Source organism: Eublepharis macularius, chromosome 10, assembly GCF_028583425.1.
Source record: "Eublepharis macularius isolate TG4126 chromosome 10, MPM_Emac_v1.0, whole genome shotgun sequence".
Taxonomy (NCBI): Eukaryota; Metazoa; Chordata; class Lepidosauria; order Squamata; family Eublepharidae; genus Eublepharis; species Eublepharis macularius.
In genome coordinates, this window is record NC_072799.1 from 18,972,230 (window position 1) to 18,990,585 (window position 18,356).

Sequence of the window (18,356 nt, forward strand, 5' to 3'; positions counted from 1 at the left end):
TTGGCAACCCTAGTAATAAACCGTATTTGCGTCGCTCTAACTGAAGCAGGGACTACTTTGAGCCTCGCGGACGGATACTCAAGGTGCTACAACCCATTTGCCTCTCAACGTTCGTAACTGCCTTTCAAGCGTTTTTTTGAGGCCGCTGACGTCGGACGGAAACGTTGGATTTTGGAAAAAAGTAATTCCGCTGAGGTAAGCGCAGGAGCTAAAATTGTAGTAAGGCTGCAGTGACTAGGATGGGAAGGCGGCGCTTTAAGGGTTAAAAAAAACCCGGAAGACGGCCGTTCTCGAAACTTCCGGTCTAGTTTTCCGGAGTCTTGTAAGTTCAAACGGAAAGTGTTTTCACCACAGATGTATGGAGGGCTAGAGCGACCACTGGCGGCGTTCATGGTTTCGTTCGCCGGAAGTGCTGTCTTGTGTATCGCTCTAGCCTTTATTTTCTATGGTAGCTTTTCGAAATGGATGGGACGAAAATGAGGAAGTAAGTGCTGTGGTGGTGCAGAAGTTGTTTGGGGGGTTATCCCAAAGGTGAAGTGGGGAGGCCGTGAAAAGGCATGGAGAGGAGGAAACCAGGCGGGGAAGGAAGGTCGCTATGGGTGCCAATGTCCAGGTGGTGGCTGGAGGTTGGCAACTCTGGTAGTAACAACACACAAACCAATAAAATAGCAGTAAGAACTAACATAGCCGATAATAAAATCAGGTCAGCGGTTACTTATTAATTTAGATGCTTGTAATAAGCTTTTCTCTCCAGTGGAGGACACAAAGTGACTTACCCCCATGTTTTCTCCTCTGGTTTATCCTTTACAACCACACTGCAAGGTAGCCTAGGCTGGAAATGTGCCTTGACTGGCTCAGGTCATCCAGTGATCTTCCACAGCGTAGTAGGAGTTTGAACCTGAGTTTTCAAGATCCTAGGCTGAGAATGACTGCCTACAGAGTTTCATATACCTTGTGATCTTTATAACCACCTTATAACTATTACTGTACCCATAGTGGAGACGGGGGACTGAGAGCATGAGAGAATGGCTTGTCTAAGAGAGTTTGCAGAAGAAGTGGTATTTGACTACAAATACTCCTGTTTCATTGCTCATTGTTTTAGCTACTGTGCTACACCATACGTTTATAACTTGTTGATTCTAATTGTTCTGACACAAGTGGATACAAATTCATAGTTGTTTATATTTACATTGGATTTTAATGAATACAACAGGCTTTTCTTGGCTTGGTCAAAGTTTTATTGATTTGAATTTGGTTATGTTAGGTCAGCTTTTAAAATATTTCCTGTTTGGGGGTTTTCATACAGAACATAATAAATGGTTGGTTTGAGTTGTAATCTTTTTTTAAAAAAGTTTTAACTGATGTTTAGGCTTGAGTTGTGGAAACCGCATATTCCTGATATTAGAGATAGTATAAATCAATATACTTACAAGATCTCTAAGGGCAACATAGGCTGGCTGTTTTTTTTCATTAATCCACATTTTTAATGCAGAACACAAGCAAATATTGGCCAGCAAATAATCAAATTGCCTTCTAATATACCCTAAGCTGTTTACACACAAAGGTTAAAATACAGAGCTCTCACAAATGAATACACTTTATCTTCTGGTACAGAAAAGAATCTGGGTTAACTTGATATAAGATTTGTAAATGGAACATTTGGTTTCCATAAAAACAATTTTTGTATAGTATTTTTATTAAAAAATTTTTGCATAGAACAAACATGTTACTTACTAATACCAAACAAGAAGAAAAACAAAAACAAGTCACACAGGCAAACAGACTGTGTTGTGTACTTTAACATTCCAAAACATAATAAATATTATTCATTGTTCATTAAACTTGTTGGACTTTTGAAGACAGTTTCTTAAGGACCTGTAATAATACATCCATTTTGTTAATAAACAATAGGACAAATATAATCATAGAATCATAGAGTTGGAAGGGGCCATACAGACCATCTAGTCCAAACCCCTGCCCAGTGCAGGATCAGCCTAAAGCATCTCTGACAAGTATTCATCCAGCCTCTTCTTGAAAACTGCCAGTGAGGGGGAGCTCACCACCTCCCTAGGCAGCTGATTCCACTTTTGAACTACTCTGACCGTGAAAAAGTTTTTCCTAATATCCAGTCGGTACCTTTATGCATGTAGTTTTAGCCCATTGCTTCGCGTCCTACCCTCTGCTGCCAACATCAGACATCAGAACCTTGTAATTATGGGTGACTTCAACCTCCCCGACGTGTGCTGGGAGACAGGCTCAGCAAAGCGTCATGAATCACGCAATTTCCTGACCTGCCTGGCCGATAACTTCCTTTTTCAAAAGGTGGAGGAAGCTACAAGGGGTTCGGCCATACTAGACTTGATATTAACCAACAGGGAAGAATTGGTAGATGAGATGAAGGTGGTGGGGACCTTAGGGGGAAGTGACCATGTCCTTCTTGAATTCCAGTTGCTGTGGGGAGCCAAGGAAGTTCGTAGCCAGACTCGTAGGTTAGATTTTCGTAGGGCCAACTTCGATGAACTCAGAGGCTTGATGAGAGTCATTCCATGGGGGAGTGTGCTGGAAGGAAAAGGAGCGAGTGAAGGGTGGGCCATTCTCAAACATGAGCTTTTGCAAGCTCAAGCCTTCAGTATCCCAGCAAGACGGAAACATGGTAAGGGCTCCAAGAAACCGATGTGGATACATAGAGAGCTCCAGAATAAGCTAAGGGAGAAAAAGGAAATGTTCAGGAAATGGAGAGAAGGACAGACCTCTAAAGAGGAGTATATGAGGGTTACTAGGTACTGCAGATCAGCTATCAGAGAGGCCAAAGCTCAGTACGAGCTCGGTCTGGCCAGGAGGGCTCGCTACAGCAAGAAAAACTTCTACAGATATGTGAGAAGCAAACGCAAGGTAAAAGAGGCAATTGGACCACTGTTGGGAGTAGATGGAGAAACTCTGATGCAGGACAGAGAAAAAGCAGACAGGCTTAATGACTTTTTTGCCTCTGTTTTCTCCCTGAAGAACTCAGGCACATCTAGAGATAGTAGAAAATGTGGCAGGACACCTGAGTGGCTAATTGACATTGATAGAGAGGTAGTGGAGAGGCATCTGGCTGCACTGGATGAATACAGATCCCCTGGGCCGGATGGGTGCACCCAAGAGTGCTGAAAGAACTTTCCAGAGAACTTGCAGAACCCCTGTCCATCATCTTCAAGGCCTCCTGGAGGACTGGGGATGTGCCACAAGATTGGAGAAGAGCGAATGTTATCCCAATCTTTAAGAAAGGGAGGAAGGATGACCTGGGAAACTACAGGCCGGTCAGTCTGACTTCTGTTGCTGGGAAGATATTAGAACAGATTTTAAAGGGATCAATCTGTAAGCATCTGAAGGACCGCTCAGTGATCCGGGGAAGTCAGCATGGTTTTGTTCCTAACAGATCCTGCCAGACCAACCTGGTTTCCTTCTTTGATCGAGTAACCAGCTTACTGGATCGGGGGAACTCTGTTGACGTGATTTATCTGGATTTCAGTAAAGCTTTTGATAAGGTCCCCCATGACATTCTGATGGGCAAACTGGAAGACTGTGGAGTAGACTATAGGACAGTTCGGTGGATAGGGAACTGGTTGGAGGACCGCACTCAAAGAGTGGTGGTCAACAGCGTTTTATCAGATTGGAGGGAGGTGTCCAGTGGGGTGCCGCAGGGCTCGGTTTTGGGCCCGGTACTTTTCAATATTTTTATCAATGATCTGGATGAAGGAGTGGAAGGGCTGCTCATTAAATTTGCTGATGATACCAAATTGGGAGGGGTAGCAAACACCCAAGAAGATAGAATTAAAATTCAACAAGACCTGAATACTCTGGAGAAGTGGGCAGCTGTGAATAGGATGCAATTCAACAAAGACAAGTGCACAGTATTACATCTGGGCCACAAAAATGAGAAGCACAAATACTGGATGGGGGATACACTTCTGGGCAGTAGTCTATGTGAAAGGGATCTTGGGGTAAGAGTGGACTGTAAACTGAATATGAGCAGTCAGTGTGATGCGGTGTCAAAAAAGGCTAATTCAATCCTGGGTTGTATCAAAGGGGCCATAGCATCGAAATCGCAGGAGGTCATAGCCCCTCTCTATACTGCCTTGGTCAGGCCACACCTGGAGTATTGTGTGCAGTTCTGGAGGCCTCACTTCAAAAAGGATGTGGACAAAATCGAGAGGGTGCAGAGGAGAGCGATGAGGATGATCAGGGGTCTGGAGACTGAGCCCTACGAGGAAAGGCTGAGGGCCTTGGGAATGTTTAGTTTGGAGAAGAGGAGGTTGAGGGGGGACATGATTGCTCTCTTTAAATATTTGAAATATTTATTTAATATTTGAAATAATCAAATCTTTGGCATTTTCCAATTTGCACCATTGCCATCTTAGCAGTTGTGTGTAGGCTCAGAATCAACTAACTCCATATACGTTTTTACATAACCTATTGATAATATTTTTATTGGAAATATTCCAAAGGAATACTATCTCCTAACTAATTAATGAACTGATCTATATATTGCCACAAGGGATGAACTTTGGAACATTTCCAAAAGGTAAGGAGCAAATCAGCATTCAGCATAGCACACCTCCATCAGTTATCCTGAGTATTTCTGTGTATGACCACTAATTTATGAAAGATTAAGTACCACTGAAATAAAATTTGAAAAATATTTTTCAGATTTACGGAAATCAATTTATGGATAAACATTACAAATCTGATATATATTGTGAAATCGCTATTGTTTTTTCTTGTAGGGAATGAAGTAGAAGAGGAGAGATGTCCCATGCAGATGTTTCCTGATGATCCACATTGCTTCACAGCCAGTGGGTTTGTCTCTCTGAGGTCCAGTTGTTTGTGAATCCGCTGCGTGGAATGGCACGGGGATTTCTGGCCCAGACAATTACGGTGGTTTCTCTTTCTGTAACTTTATCTGCTGTTACTTCTCGGTCATCTTCCTGCCACTATCTACTCCCATTATTCCAGTCAGCCAAGAATCAAGCCAATTGGTATATATATTTTGGAAAAAGACTACTATTTGTGTTTCAGTTTTGCACACAGAAAAGTGTAGTGTTGCTGATTGCCTGAAGAAAAAAAGTCCCTTTAATAGATGCTTAATGGGATGTTATTTACCACCACGCAATAAAAAAAATTCAGCTATCCCTTCCAAATATTAGGACTCTCTTAAAGGAATGGAACTTTTTTTCTCCAGACAGCTGGCAGCCCTGGATCAATAATCATGTATAGTTGAAGTATAAGCCTGCTTTCAGACGTCTTGATAAACATTGGCTAGTGCAACAAACTCTGGTTAGTCTGTCAGATATAAGATGGTTTGTTCATCAACTCTGGTTTGTCTTCTTGGGTCCTCCTCACCTCTCAGCAGCCAAGATATCCTCCCTATACTAGTGTCGAGGATTGATGACTGCAAGAATAGGTGCTGCTCACCAAACGTTTTTAAAAAATTTAGATGGTCTGACAAGCCACAATTCTTACAAATTGTGATTAACTAATCATCTACAATGAGGAAGGCAATGGCAAACCACCCCGTAAGAAAAAGCCTGCCAAGAAAACGTTGTGATGTGATGTTCCCCCCATGGGTCAGTAATGACTCAGTGCTTGCACAGGGGACTACCTTTACCTACCTAATCATCTACAAACCCTAGTTTGAAATCACTGGTTTAACCAGAAAATCCCAGTTTGAATTCAGACATCTGAACAAATTAGGATTTCCCCCCCTTGGTTTAAATAGGAAGAACGGTGTCCCCATTGATCACCAAAAAGACTATGCTTGGTTCTATGGGACTTCAATTGGACAAAAGCCATGTAGAATGTGGGCTGCATCAAGGACAGCAATTAGGCAAGATTGAGCAGATACAGTGGCTGAATCCAACTTATCTTTTATTGTGATGTCAAAATGCCACGCGCGCATGAGCACACACATGAAGCTTAAACTGAATCAGACCATCAGTTCATCAAGATCAGTCTTGTTTATTCAGACTGCCAGCAGCTCTCCAAGGTCTCAGGCAGAGATCTTTCCCATCACCTACTGCCTGGGCTTTTTCCCAGAGATGTTGGGTGCCATCTAAGCTGTAGCTGTAGGTGCTTATGATCAACATGTATGATTATTGCTGGTGATTTCTCTATTGTGATTATGTATCACTCATTTATTTAGAAAATGTATACACCCCCTCTTTGGAGACCTGCTCTGAGCAGCGCTCAACATAAAACTTCATAAAAACAAATTTTTCAGTGCTTGCAAGTGACTTCATTTACTAAAGCAGCCTCTCTGTCTTTCTTCCACCCTAACCCAAGAAGCATTATAAGAATTCCTTCATGTAGAAACCTTGCCCATACCGTGCAATGGCATTGTTGACTTTCACAATGTCATGAGGCTAGGTTTCAGGCAGTAATACAACATCTTAGACAAGGAAGTTCCCTCCATTGCAAGACCTCCCCGCCCCAGTGTTTTAATTTTTTGTCGCATTGCTTAAACCACTTACAGAATATTGGTAGTGGAAAAGAGCAAGAGTCCAGTAGCACCCATAAGATTAACAAAATTAGTGACAGGGCATGAGCTTTTGTGAGTCAAAGCTTCTTCAGATGCATCTAGTATGTGAGTCCATCTGTCCTTTTATCTTAGAGAGTGGAGTGCTTACAGAAGCTGAATGATAATAGCCGGTGAATGACAAAGGCAGGTGTGATCGAATACGGTGGGGTATGCAGAGGGGTAGTGGGTGTGGAGAAATTAGCATTGGTAATGAGACAGGAAGCCTTTGTCTTGATTCAGTCCAGGTGGATGCATAGTCTTGAGCTTCATTATGAGTTGCAATTCAGCACTCTCTCTTTCTAAATTCCCTTTGAAATTCCTGTGCAGGAGAACTGCTACTTTTAGGTCAGCAACTGAATGTACCCCACTGATTTTTGAATGTTTAGGTTCCTGATGTCAGATTTATGTCTTATTATTAATTCTTTGTCGAAGATATAAGGAGAGATGAACTCACATTCTAGCTGTATCTGAAGAAGTAAGCTGTGGCTCACGAAAGCTCATACCCTACCACTAAGTTTGTTAGTCTTAATAGGTGTTACTGGACTCTTGCTCCTTTCCACTGCTACAGACAGACTAACATGGCTGCCCATCTTAGAATATTGGTATTTATTCAAGTTGCTGGGACAGTATTGCATTGTAGTCCAGTATAGGTTAGTGGTTGGCCATTTCCACAATCCTGCATCACAAGCTGAAAAGAACAGTATTTCATCAAGATTGTTTCCCCCTCCTGTATATAACTGCTTCTGCTTTCTTACAGCTCATCTTTAGTACACTGGTTCCACAGTGACTCTGCTAGAATGTCTAGTTGTAAAGGTCCAAAAGAAAATGTACACAACAAAGCTAGGACTTCCCCGTATCCAGGGTCGAAGGTCGAGCGCAGCAAAGTACCCAATGATAAGGTGGACTGGTCAACCAAATGGGAGGAGTATAGCCCAGTTGAATACACCGCACGCTCTGTTTTGGCAGGGCCTCAGTGGGCAGATCCAGAGATTGGGTGAGCATTGTTAATAATAATAACAACAATATCATAGTGCTTATATACCACCCTTCAGGACAGATTAGTGCCCGCTCAAAGTGGTGAACCAAGTCAGCGTCACTATTATCCCTACAATACAGGTGGGGAGCTGGACTGAGAGGGGTGGCTTACCCAAGGCCGCTTGCTGAGCTCATGGCAGAAGTGGGAGTCAAACCAGCGGAAAGCAGTATTGTTGAAAAGCAAGGTGCAGTGAGAGGGGTGGGCTTGCTTCTGGGGGATGATGCCCTTTTGTTTGACTTACAGAAAATGGTGGAGAGGATATATTGTGAGTATGATTGCAATCAAGAGATTTGCATCTTAGATTTAGGAGAGACTTCTTTACACAGTGTGTAATTACTTGCCATGGGATCTAATGATTCCGTTAAAAGGGGCTGGAAACCTCCACGTTCAGAGGTAGTGCATTTTTGAATGCCCGTGGATGGGAGGCTGTAGTAAGCGGACGGCTTTGGCCTGTGTGCCTCTGGTGTGTGTTTTCTGGGGCATCTGGTCAGTTGCAGTGGGAATTCCCCTTTGTGACAAATTCAGTTTGCACTATTTGTCTCCCCACTCCCTAGAAAGAGAACTACAACATTTGATTTATATACCACCCTTCGGGACAACTTAACGCCTACTCAGAGTGGTTTACAAAGTGTGTTGTTATCCTCACGACAATCACCTTGTGAGGTGGGTGGGGCTGAAAGAGCTCTGAGACGCTGTGACTGACCCAAAGTCACCCAACGCATGCAATATAATAGATGGCAAGCAATTATATAAAGATACAGACACACTAGTTTCAAAACGCACGTGCTTCTGAGCAGTGCATGTGAATAAATGTAAAATCTGCATATTTTTTGCTAGATCATTGACAATCTTTTGCTATAGGTTGATCATGCTAAGTTTTAAATATCAGTGGTTATTGTTTTGTTTTTTTAACTAAGTGGCCTACGTCTCACATCAGTCCAACCTTGCACCTCTGCAAGGTTGTTCCCAGTAGTGCAGAGGCGGCGGAGAGCTGTTATTTTTGTAATGTATGATATATAGTGGTAGATGGTGCTGCCTAGAAGTAAAGCTGCTAAGTAGTTTGAAGGGGGTGTGGGTGGCAGCAGATAAACAGCTGTGGCCACCTGAGCTAAAGCACTGAGCTTCTGGCTTGTGTGATCTTGAACACACTTAACTGGTGGGAACGTTCCAATGAAATGGAAGCGTGTTTAGGATTAGGAGATTGATTTTAAAAATGTACTTTAAAAAAATCATCTTTGTCTTTTTTTTCCCCTTGAAAAGGGCCAAAAAATTTTCTCCCAAGTTCAATGAGAAGGATGGGCAAGTGGAGAGGAAGAGCCAGAGTGGCTTATATCAGGTCGAAAATGGAAGGCCCAGGTATTTGTCACTTTGTACGTATGAAGCTTTAAGGTGTAAGATTTTGGCGTGATGTTTAGTGAGAAGCACCCCCAGGCTGTCTGCGTAGAGTGGCCATTGAAGGTCATATCACCAGGGTTTTGAGATAAACTGTCCAGAAGCTGCAGGCATGTGAGCTCTGTTGCTTTGGGGGTGCCAAATATTTCAGACACTTAGTGTGAGAGTGCGAGAGGATCCCTTGCAGGTGTGCCCTGGAATGGGGCTTCTTGTTTTACAAGTCCAGAAAATGATGTGCAAGTACAGCATATCTTAGCCTTTCAGAGAAGTTTTTCCTTGGGAACGCTGTCCATGATATAACAAGACCTTTTAAAATCATTTGTTAGTATACCTCTCTGTAACAATAAGGCAGGTGGGCTATCTACTGTTATTCTTCCTCCCCTTTCCTAGAGTGTGCTAGCAGATACCAAATTTTCAACATGAAATTGGATGTCATGTTAGTAAGTTGTGAGTGAAACCAACGCCTTGCCATGTGTTAGGTGCTTTCTTAATGCTGGCTGTCACACATGTGTATATTGCTTGATTTCTCACTGCTTGGTTACTCCACTTTCAGCTTATGTGAACTGACTCCATTAAAAAGCATGATGTCTCACAGAGTGAGATATAGTCCTTTCTGCACTGTCCAGTTACTGCTAAATGAAGCAGTCTGGTTATCAAATGATGAGCACGCTTGAACCAGCCCTAGGCCCCTTCCAGACTCCATAACCTTAAGCAGTATTGCTGCTTTCCCATAAAATGGTTCCTGTCCAGCCTTGGAGTAAAACTCAAGTCCATAAATCTATGCTTTTCTTTAATTGGTTACTTAGGGTGTTGATTGCCCTCACTTGGATAGCTCAGGCAAGCCTGATCTCGTCAGATCTTGGAAGCTAAGCAGGGTCGGTCTTAGTTAGTAATTGGATGGGAGACCTCCAGACAAGACTAGGGTTGCAGAGGCGGGCAATGGCAAACCACCTCTGTTAGTCTCTTTCATTGAAAACCCCAGTAGGGGTCACCGTAAGTTGGCTACGACTTGACGACACTTTCCACCACCACCAGGGTATTGATCAGTTTAAGAACCCTAGCTGAATATTTGCTGGCATTGAGATGTTACAAACAAACAGAAGTCTGTTCTTGACTGGCACAAACCTGGTTACTTGTTGGGCTCACATCCCCACCGCCACCAGCAGCACACGGAGACTGAAGATTTAAATCCTTACTCTAACTCCAGTTTGTTGTGATGTCTAAATATGAGTGCCTTAAGAAACTGGCTTGCTTCAAGGTGGTTATCAAAAGGAATCTGAGTTTAAGAACCCCCATTTAGCCATCACGACTTGCATCTCCAAGCTTGGTGCACAGTGCAAAGGGAAGGAGTTTGGAGTATGTGAGTCTGGCAGCTAACCAGATCCATACCTTAAAAACAACAACAAAACTGTTTACAACGTCTGAATACAGCAGTAGTCTTGGAAACCAACTAAGGTATATTATTAAACACAACATTAGATTGTTACACGTTCCCCACTTCCCAGACAGATAGGAAGTTCCAGGGCAGTGCTGCCTGTGTTTGGTTCCATTTGGAGGGCTGAGCATTGGAAAAATGTGGTGGTCTTGTAATAATTTGCTTTGCTTACACTTCTAAAATACAGCTCTGACCTGGAAAGCCAAAAGGCTATGCTGGGGGATCATGGAATCTGCATGGTCAAAGCCTGTATGGCCAGGGGGCAATAATGAGGAGGGAAATTAGGTGAGATTGAGTGAAAAAACTGGCTGGATCCAGCCCTTGATGGTGGAGAGTGCCTTCAAGTTACAGCTGACTTATGGCACCCCCTGCTGGGGTTTTCATGGCAAGTGACTAAAAGAGGTGCTTTGCCATTGCCTGCCTCTGCAAACCTGGTTTTCGTTGGAGGTCTCCCATCCAATCACTAACCAAGGCTGCCCTGCTTAGCTTTTGCAATCTGACGAGATCAGGCTCACCTGGGCTACCCAGGTCAAGGGTGGATCCAGCCCTTATGGACTAATATTTCTCTCTCAGGCCAGTTTTGATGACCAGAGTGGTTTGCTAAATATTTTAAAACATGTAAGCCTGTATTCAAAGAGTGGTTTGAAGCAAACCAAAAGAATAGTGCAGTTCTAGTAGCGTTTTCTGGTCTCCAGAGCCTTGCCCCTATGCCATTATCATAAATTGCTTTTGAACTGTACTTCAGTTTGCCGTGTGCAAAGGAAACGGCTGTATGGGAAACGTACACCCCAATGGGTATTCGGACAGGTGGAACCTGAGCAGTGGAAACCTTTTGATCGCAGCCAGGAATTCACTGGCACTAACACCAGCCCTTTTCCAGGAATCCCATGGGCAGAACAGGAATTGCCGGTCGAGGTCTCTTGGGGCGCTGGGGGCCCAATCATGCTGCAGATCCTCTGATAACCAGGTGAGTGCCACCCTCGCTTTCGATTGCTCCTCTTAATCCTCATTCCCAATGGCAGCTGTGCTTTCAGGATCCATAAGTACAGTCACTTAGGTTCCCTTCCCTTCAAACTTTTCTTTCTCTAGTTTTTCACAGTAGCCGTGCCCACATTACAATGAATGCGCATAGATTCTGACCATACATACATACGTCTGTTTGTAAGAAAGAGCCAATGCACATTCATTTTATGAATGAAACCGGAGATCAGTACCTGTGAGGTTTGTATCACAAATTGAATGTAACCATCAGAATCAATGAATGCAAATTCATAGAACAATCAAATATACACTGTGCATGGATTGTACAGGCATTCAGCATAACTTACGAACAGGGTTACTCTCTCTGTTGGGGTCAGGGACTTGGGATTCCCCCCCCCTATTATTTATTTAAAATATTTATATCCCACCTCTCTTGGAGGCTCTCTACAATGCGCTCAAAGTGGCTTCCCATGAAAACAAAGAATAGAATGCCATTAATAAAGACAAGGATTATCAGAATAAAACAGTCATTACAGTACAGATCTTTAGATCAGAAGACGCATCCAAATGCGTGACCAAATAGATGGGACTTTAGCTGTTGTTGCAGGGGGGCTGGGGAGGGGAATAAACAGTTTTCCAATGGGAAGGCAATCCAGAAATAGGGAGCGATGGCAGAAAAGTCTCTGTCTCTCTCTTGGCAACCCTTCTTCCTTTGCTTGGGGAAGGGTCACGGTCCGGAGAGCCTGTGATGATCTCAGTGTCTGATCTGGACATTTTCAGCAGGATGACGTTCTTTAAGAAGCCTGATCCCAGACTGCTTAATGGCAAAATGAGCTCTGTGGATTGGGCTCAGAAACAAAATGATAGCCAATATAGATCTTTTAAAAGCAAGCAACTAACCTCAGCCGTTAAACGGACGGCCGTGTTCTGAACCAGTTGACATTTTCGTAAACAGTCGGTGGCTTGGGTCCATCAGAGGATTTCTGCAGATGGATGGGATTTCCATTTGTGGTGGGACTTCACTGCCTCCCCTCTCTCCCTGCAACTGAAACACACCCACTGGTGGATTCTCCTCATACACAGGGGGGCCCAGGGACAGCACGTGTGTGTGAGGGGGTCTCCTCCTGTGGATATGAACCTGTATAAAGTGCTGTGTTCGCTGATGGTACTGCATAAGCAAAAATAATAATTTTCCCGATGATGTAGGCATTTTAGTAGCAAGGTATAGCTGTGGAAATGTTTAGTGGGTTTTTTAAAAGATCTTTTTTCTGTCTTTCTGCTTTCGCTGCCTAAGCTACCCAGGAATTAGGACCAACATGTCCTACCTTGAAATCCAGTATTGTACGAAGCAGTGCTATTATTTCAGACCACCTATTTGTTCTCTAGCTTGTTTTTTTCTTGAATAATTTGGGCTAACCAATGGGGGGGGGGGGCGGAATCTCTCTCTTTTTCCCCCCCCGGCACTCATTCCAGGTGGAAGAGAGACAGCAGCGGCAATAAGGTGGCTCACCCAGTTTCTGGCAAAAACCTCTTGCAGTTCATCGCAATCAAAAGGAAGGATTGTGGGGAATGGGCCATCCCAGGGGTGAGCAATGCAGAATTGGCTTTAGGAAAAAGGCTTTGGGAGGGGGTGGTGCAGTTGGGCGATAGATGACAACTTCAGACTTTGGGTGTGTTCTACAGTTCTTGCTAATCCTTTGACAAGTGACTATATTGTGGTTGTGAAACAAACACGACGCTCAGCAACAGGCTGTTAATTCTTGACATCTATTACATCCCCTAGTGTATGAGTTAGTCCTCTTTTGATGGTGAAACATTTTCTATGCTAATCCTGTTGAAAGTTACTAGAGAATTTTGCTCCTAAAAGAAGTGAAATGCCTTGTGGGAAGGAATAGGATCAACCTGCTGACTCACTAAGGCAAGGCAGGGGGCTCTTGCTTGTCCCTTGGGGAATTGCCTGCATCCCAGGGAATAGTCAGAACTCATCGCCTTGCCTTAAGAAGCTAATAGCTTGATCCTCTGTCCCCTCCCTTTAGACTTTGCAGTGTAAATGGAAGCTTGCATTGCAGCACTGAGCATCTCTGTGCTACAGTCTGGGCCTCCCTTATAACTTGGGGTGAAGGTCAGCATATCAGTGACTGCTGTATCCCGGTCCTGCCGTGGAAAGACTTCCTTACCTCTACAGAACCGAAAGCACCAATGGCTGTCAGGGGCTGGAGATCACCGTGGCTTGATTGAGAGCTGTTGCTGGAGGGGTGGTGGTGGAGATCACTGTCTTCTCAGGAGGTGCCTACAACAGCCCAGCCCTTTAAGGGCTTGATGTATGCTGATCAGCTGTGCAGTGGCAATAAAGGGGCAGGGGAGGATCTGGCTGGCTGGAAAGCAGCTAGAGCTGCCAAGGGAACTAGCTCCCCTTGGAAGGGGGACTTCCTGTCTGGGAGGCAGGAAGTTCAAACGGGGAATGTGCATGTTGCAAAGCTGCCTTTCATAAAAGGCTAAGAGCTGGCTGACGAGGAAGCATCAGCTCTTCGCTTCTAGGCTTACAGGAAGAGAGTCAGATCCAGGATGCCTTACCAGCCCTCTTCCACGGGCACCCTTCCGACTGAGCCAGGGTCATCAGAAAAGCAGTGGGGGACCTCCCCCTCCTTGCTCAACATGCCTCTTACCATAGGATCTGTTCTCCTTGCATTGGCATAGGATACTTTGATCTTACTTACTGCTGACCATTGGTAAGACTGCTCCCAAATGACCCATTTGCCATGGAAGAAAAATAATAGAATACCTGGGATGTCTTTGAGGTCCCTGGAACCTTTCCAAATATCACCAGCTTGTCCTAGGAGCCATATGTCGCCTGACGCGTGGGAACAGAATGCTTTGCAAAGACGCATCACACTTGATGATCTTTTCTTTTTAGGGAATGGTAGACCCAGGGGAGAAATTGTCTGCCGCGCTGAAACGAGAATTCAGTGAGGAGGCTTTGAACTCTTTGCAGAAATCTGATGCCGAGAAAGAAGAGATGGAGAAGCAGCTGAATAGACTTTTCAATCAGGATCATTTTGTGGTGAGTGAACTCTCTGGGCCCATCAAGTATGACCCACGAAGAGCCTTGAAGCTTTTTTTTTTAAAGGGCCTTGGAGGCTAGTGAAGCAGCAAGTCGTCACCCACAGCTTTGTCTTCCAGGTATACAAGGGGTATGTGGATGATCCCCGTAATACAGACAATGCTTGGATGGAAACCGAAGCTGTGAACTACCACGATGAATCTGGTGAGTAATAGATGGGGGCCCCAGTCATCAGGCAGTTGGAAGCTTAAAAACAATTGTCAGTGGAGCCCTTCTGGAGTGTTTTTCAGCTTCTGAAACTGGGATGGCAGAAAAACACTTGAAGAAGAGAACTTGATTCTCGAAAGCTTATGCTAAAATAAAATTGGTTAGTCTTAAAGGTGCTACTGGACTCTTTTTGATTTTGCTACCACAGACTAACACGGCTAACTTCTCTGCAGAAAAACACTTAACACTCATGTCGTATTTATGCAGATATAGTGCCGGAAGTTGTAAAAAACCAGCATTGTCAGAACTAAACTAGAACTAGAGTTTTTATGCTAACTTTAGGTCTTTCTAATGCCTTACTGCTTCTGGTGCTGTTGCCCCCAAACGTTAGATCTTGCTTTCTGTTAACTAGAGACATTCTTCAGACAGCCTTGTCCTTATGCATGCAGGTGTTCAATCCTGGTTACTTGTGGGTGTTACTGGAATGGGTCTCCTTGTGAGTAGGGAGAATTAGTGGCAAGGAGGAAGGCTCTACGAGAAGTAACAATGGGATACTGTACCAGTATTTACGGGGTCCCCTTCCCAAGGCAGCAGACGAGACTTGGTGCATAAATACAGGAGTATTTTTATTTAAAGAGGAAAAACCAACATACTCACAAGAGGCAAATAAAAACAGTGTACATGTGCGCGCACACACACACAGTCCTAGGAAATTAGCCAGAGGTTGGAATAGAGTGAGGGGGGTAGATTTACCTATCCAGAAGAGTATAGTAGTCCACAGAGGAAGAGAGCTTCAAACGTCAGAAGAGAGACTTAGGGACCCCAAGGTCCCTAAGGAAGCAGCGCTTGGGTCCAGTAAGTGTGCACAGCTTGAATGGGGCAAGAGCCTTGGTTCTTATAGGGCAAAACATGTCCCAAGGCTGAAGAGCCCTCTCACCCATTGGAACAAAGACCCTAAAGATCAGCTTCTGGGACTGACAAAGGTTTGATTATTTTTGATTGGTGCTGCTGGGGTGTGATAAAGGAAATGCAGAGTGTTCTCCTGGTGGTTTGAAAAGAAGCAGTATGCTAATTAATGTTCCCAGAGCTGAGTTGATGAATTTAGTTCGGGACGGTATTTTCCCATGGACAAATTAGAAACTTATCAGTGCTGATTGATAATTCTCGATCTTGGGGTGGGGATTTAATCATGGAAGGAGGATATCGGAATGTGTTAAATGGAGTGACTCAGCGAGACTCTTTCTTATCATGACCTCACCCGCAGCTGGAGGGGACAGTAAATCAAATCACCTTGATCCTCAGCATCTTGCATGAACGTACCATTCATGGCTTAATTTCCCGGGTGGGACTCAGCAACGCTGTCTGGAATTCAGGCTGCATTAATCCAGGGGCCTTGTGATCTTTATATCACAGGCAGCTATTAAACAGCTATTAAACATGGTGGAGACCGGGGCTGACTGCTTACAGTGGGTAAGGTAGACTATTGATCAACAGATACATCTACCAAGCATATGTGAATGTTCTTCATAATAGAACATTCAGTAGAAAGAACTTTTTACCTTTCTACTCTGCATCGGAAGAAGATGTGGGTGCAAGTGGTGGTGAACGATGTAAATGGAGAATAAAAAGGTCAAGAAATTCCAACTGGATGCCAATAGTATTTTTTTGCTTAACAGGGGAAACCATGGATAACTTGCAGTTGGAAGCTGGGGACGATGCTGGGAAAGTGAAATGGGTCGACATTGGTGAAAAGCTTAAGCTGTATGCCAGCCACGCTGACTTTGTCAGGCTGGTAGCAGAGAAAAGAGAAGCTCACTGGAGTGAAGACCCTTTTGTTGGATGCCACAGTGTGGCTGGGATCAAAGAGTGAACGTAAGACTGGAAATACCAGGTGCCAGTTTAGCAAAGGAATGCGATGTTAATGCTGCTTTGAGAGAAATAAGTTTACTGCAGAAAGTGTACGCAGCCAAGTATATTTAGACCACCTAGATTTCATTGGGATACATTTAAACATTTTCCTAATGCTTCCATGGAAATTCAGAATGACTCAAAAAGTGTCTAATTTTAGTTGCATGCTGCCTTCCCCATTTATCAGAAAATATTGTATAAGGATTGAATATCACATCTGCCTCCATTATGCTCTTTACGTACAGAGACATAATACAGGTGTGAAGATCTGATTTTTTCCAGGACTAATATGTATGTTTTTGAGAAGAGAAGCCTAAATTACAAAAGTCCTTATCATTCTTAATGGCTGAAATGATCATGCTCTCAAATAGAACTGATCTAAATGAGGGAGAATTCAGGATAAAAGCATCGCTTTCCTACTTCGTCTTTGATTTCCATTGCCAGACAGGCTTTTCAGACTCACAGACCACTCTATTCTTGTGCAGCATCACTAAGTGTCAAACAGTTGTGACTTCTGTACTCGTCCGTTCTCTCCTTTGTATGCTGATAATTGATCTAATGTCATGGAGATAAAACCCTGCATGTTGCCTTTCCCAAACAATCCCAAAGTAATTAAGGAATCGGATCTTTGAGCCAGAACCTGAACTGATTTCACATTCATCATACAAGCCACCAGCAAGGTACGATAAGTACAAGAAACTAACAGTCGTAGCATTTTATTTCACTAAATTGTCATTGTAGAGAAATAAAGAAAAAGAAAATCCAAACTGGAAGGTAATTAGAAGGAAAAAGAAACAGGTTTCAACCCAAGGGGCCGTGAACACAACTTCAGAGGTTTGAAAAAGTAATCTGTTGAAATACAAACAATACCGAGGAATTAAAATGTACCCACGTATTAGCTCATACTGGCAGTTTCCTTCATTTTAAGAACGTAACCTGGGATCCACGTTTAAACCTGAAGCTTATCTGATGTTCTCCTCCGACTGAATGCTTCTCACAGCTCCATAGGGCCCTCTGAGATTCAAGAACCAGTGTTGTTTGGCTGTCCAGGGAGACTGCAATAAGGCAGGGTCTTCAGAAACCCTACTGGGCGTGCTGCCCTTTGACCCCCAGCGGCAGAAATTCTTTGCTTGAAGCCACCAGCATTTTATAACTGTTTGCGAGTTCCCTGTGCTTCCCACCCCAAACGGATCGGATTCGTGACCTGTCTTTGGCTGCTCTGTGGGCCGACTGCTTCCCAGGTTCCCATTTGAATGTCTTTGTGGCACGGCATGCCTGACAGTGACCTCTCTTGGTTAAGAAATTGCTGCTGCTTTCACAGACATCGCACAGACCAGTGCATCACTGCTATCCTTGGACAACTTCAGTGTTTTGTTTTTCTTCCGAAGTGGCCTGTGAAGTTGTGCTTACGGTCAGTTAAGTACACTGCTGCTTGCCTTGTCAATCTGCAACTGTTTTACACAGTGTGATTTTAGTCTTGGATTATTCACGGCTGAATAAATGGCACTGATTTTCACTGTTTTCTGGTATATTTTGCCTTCGGTGCATGCTACCGTTCTTTGATTAGGTTTGTTTGGTTTTCTGTGCCCCTACACAACAACATAGGTCTTGGAACTGTACTGTAACCACTACATCCCATGGGCCACGGATGTTACATAATGCATGTGCCAAGACATCAAAGGTGGGGCGGGGTGGAGAATGATGCCGTGCTTCAAAATAGATTGTTTGCATTTCAGTCTCGCAACAACCAAGGGATCAAAATAACTGATGCTGTTTTTTT

At 43.8% G+C, this 18,356-nt stretch overlaps 1 protein-coding gene across 5 annotated transcripts; it reads left to right on the forward strand.

Annotated features, from left to right (window-relative positions):
- Window positions 1–90: 90 nt before the first annotated feature.
- NUDT9 (nudix hydrolase 9) lies at window positions 91–18,092 on the forward strand. Of its 5 annotated transcripts, none has more exons than XM_054989748.1 (9): window positions 91–195; window positions 4,767–5,018; window positions 7,314–7,550; window positions 8,853–8,948; window positions 11,300–11,386; window positions 12,874–12,985; window positions 14,315–14,461; window positions 14,581–14,665; window positions 16,345–18,092. In XM_054989748.1, exons 2-9 carry the CDS (start codon window positions 4,885–4,887, stop codon window positions 16,536–16,538), a joined length of 1,092 nt encoding a protein of 363 aa, XP_054845723.1. In that variant the 5' UTR covers window positions 91–195; window positions 4,767–4,884; the 3' UTR covers window positions 16,539–18,092. The 5 variants fall into 5 exon arrangements, with proteins under 5 accessions (XP_054845723.1, XP_054845725.1, XP_054845721.1 ...); XM_054989750.1 differs by having other exon boundaries at window positions 4,767–4,835; XM_054989746.1 differs by lacking the exon at window positions 91–195 and adding an exon at window positions 410–484.
- Window positions 18,093–18,356: the final 264 nt, after the last annotated feature.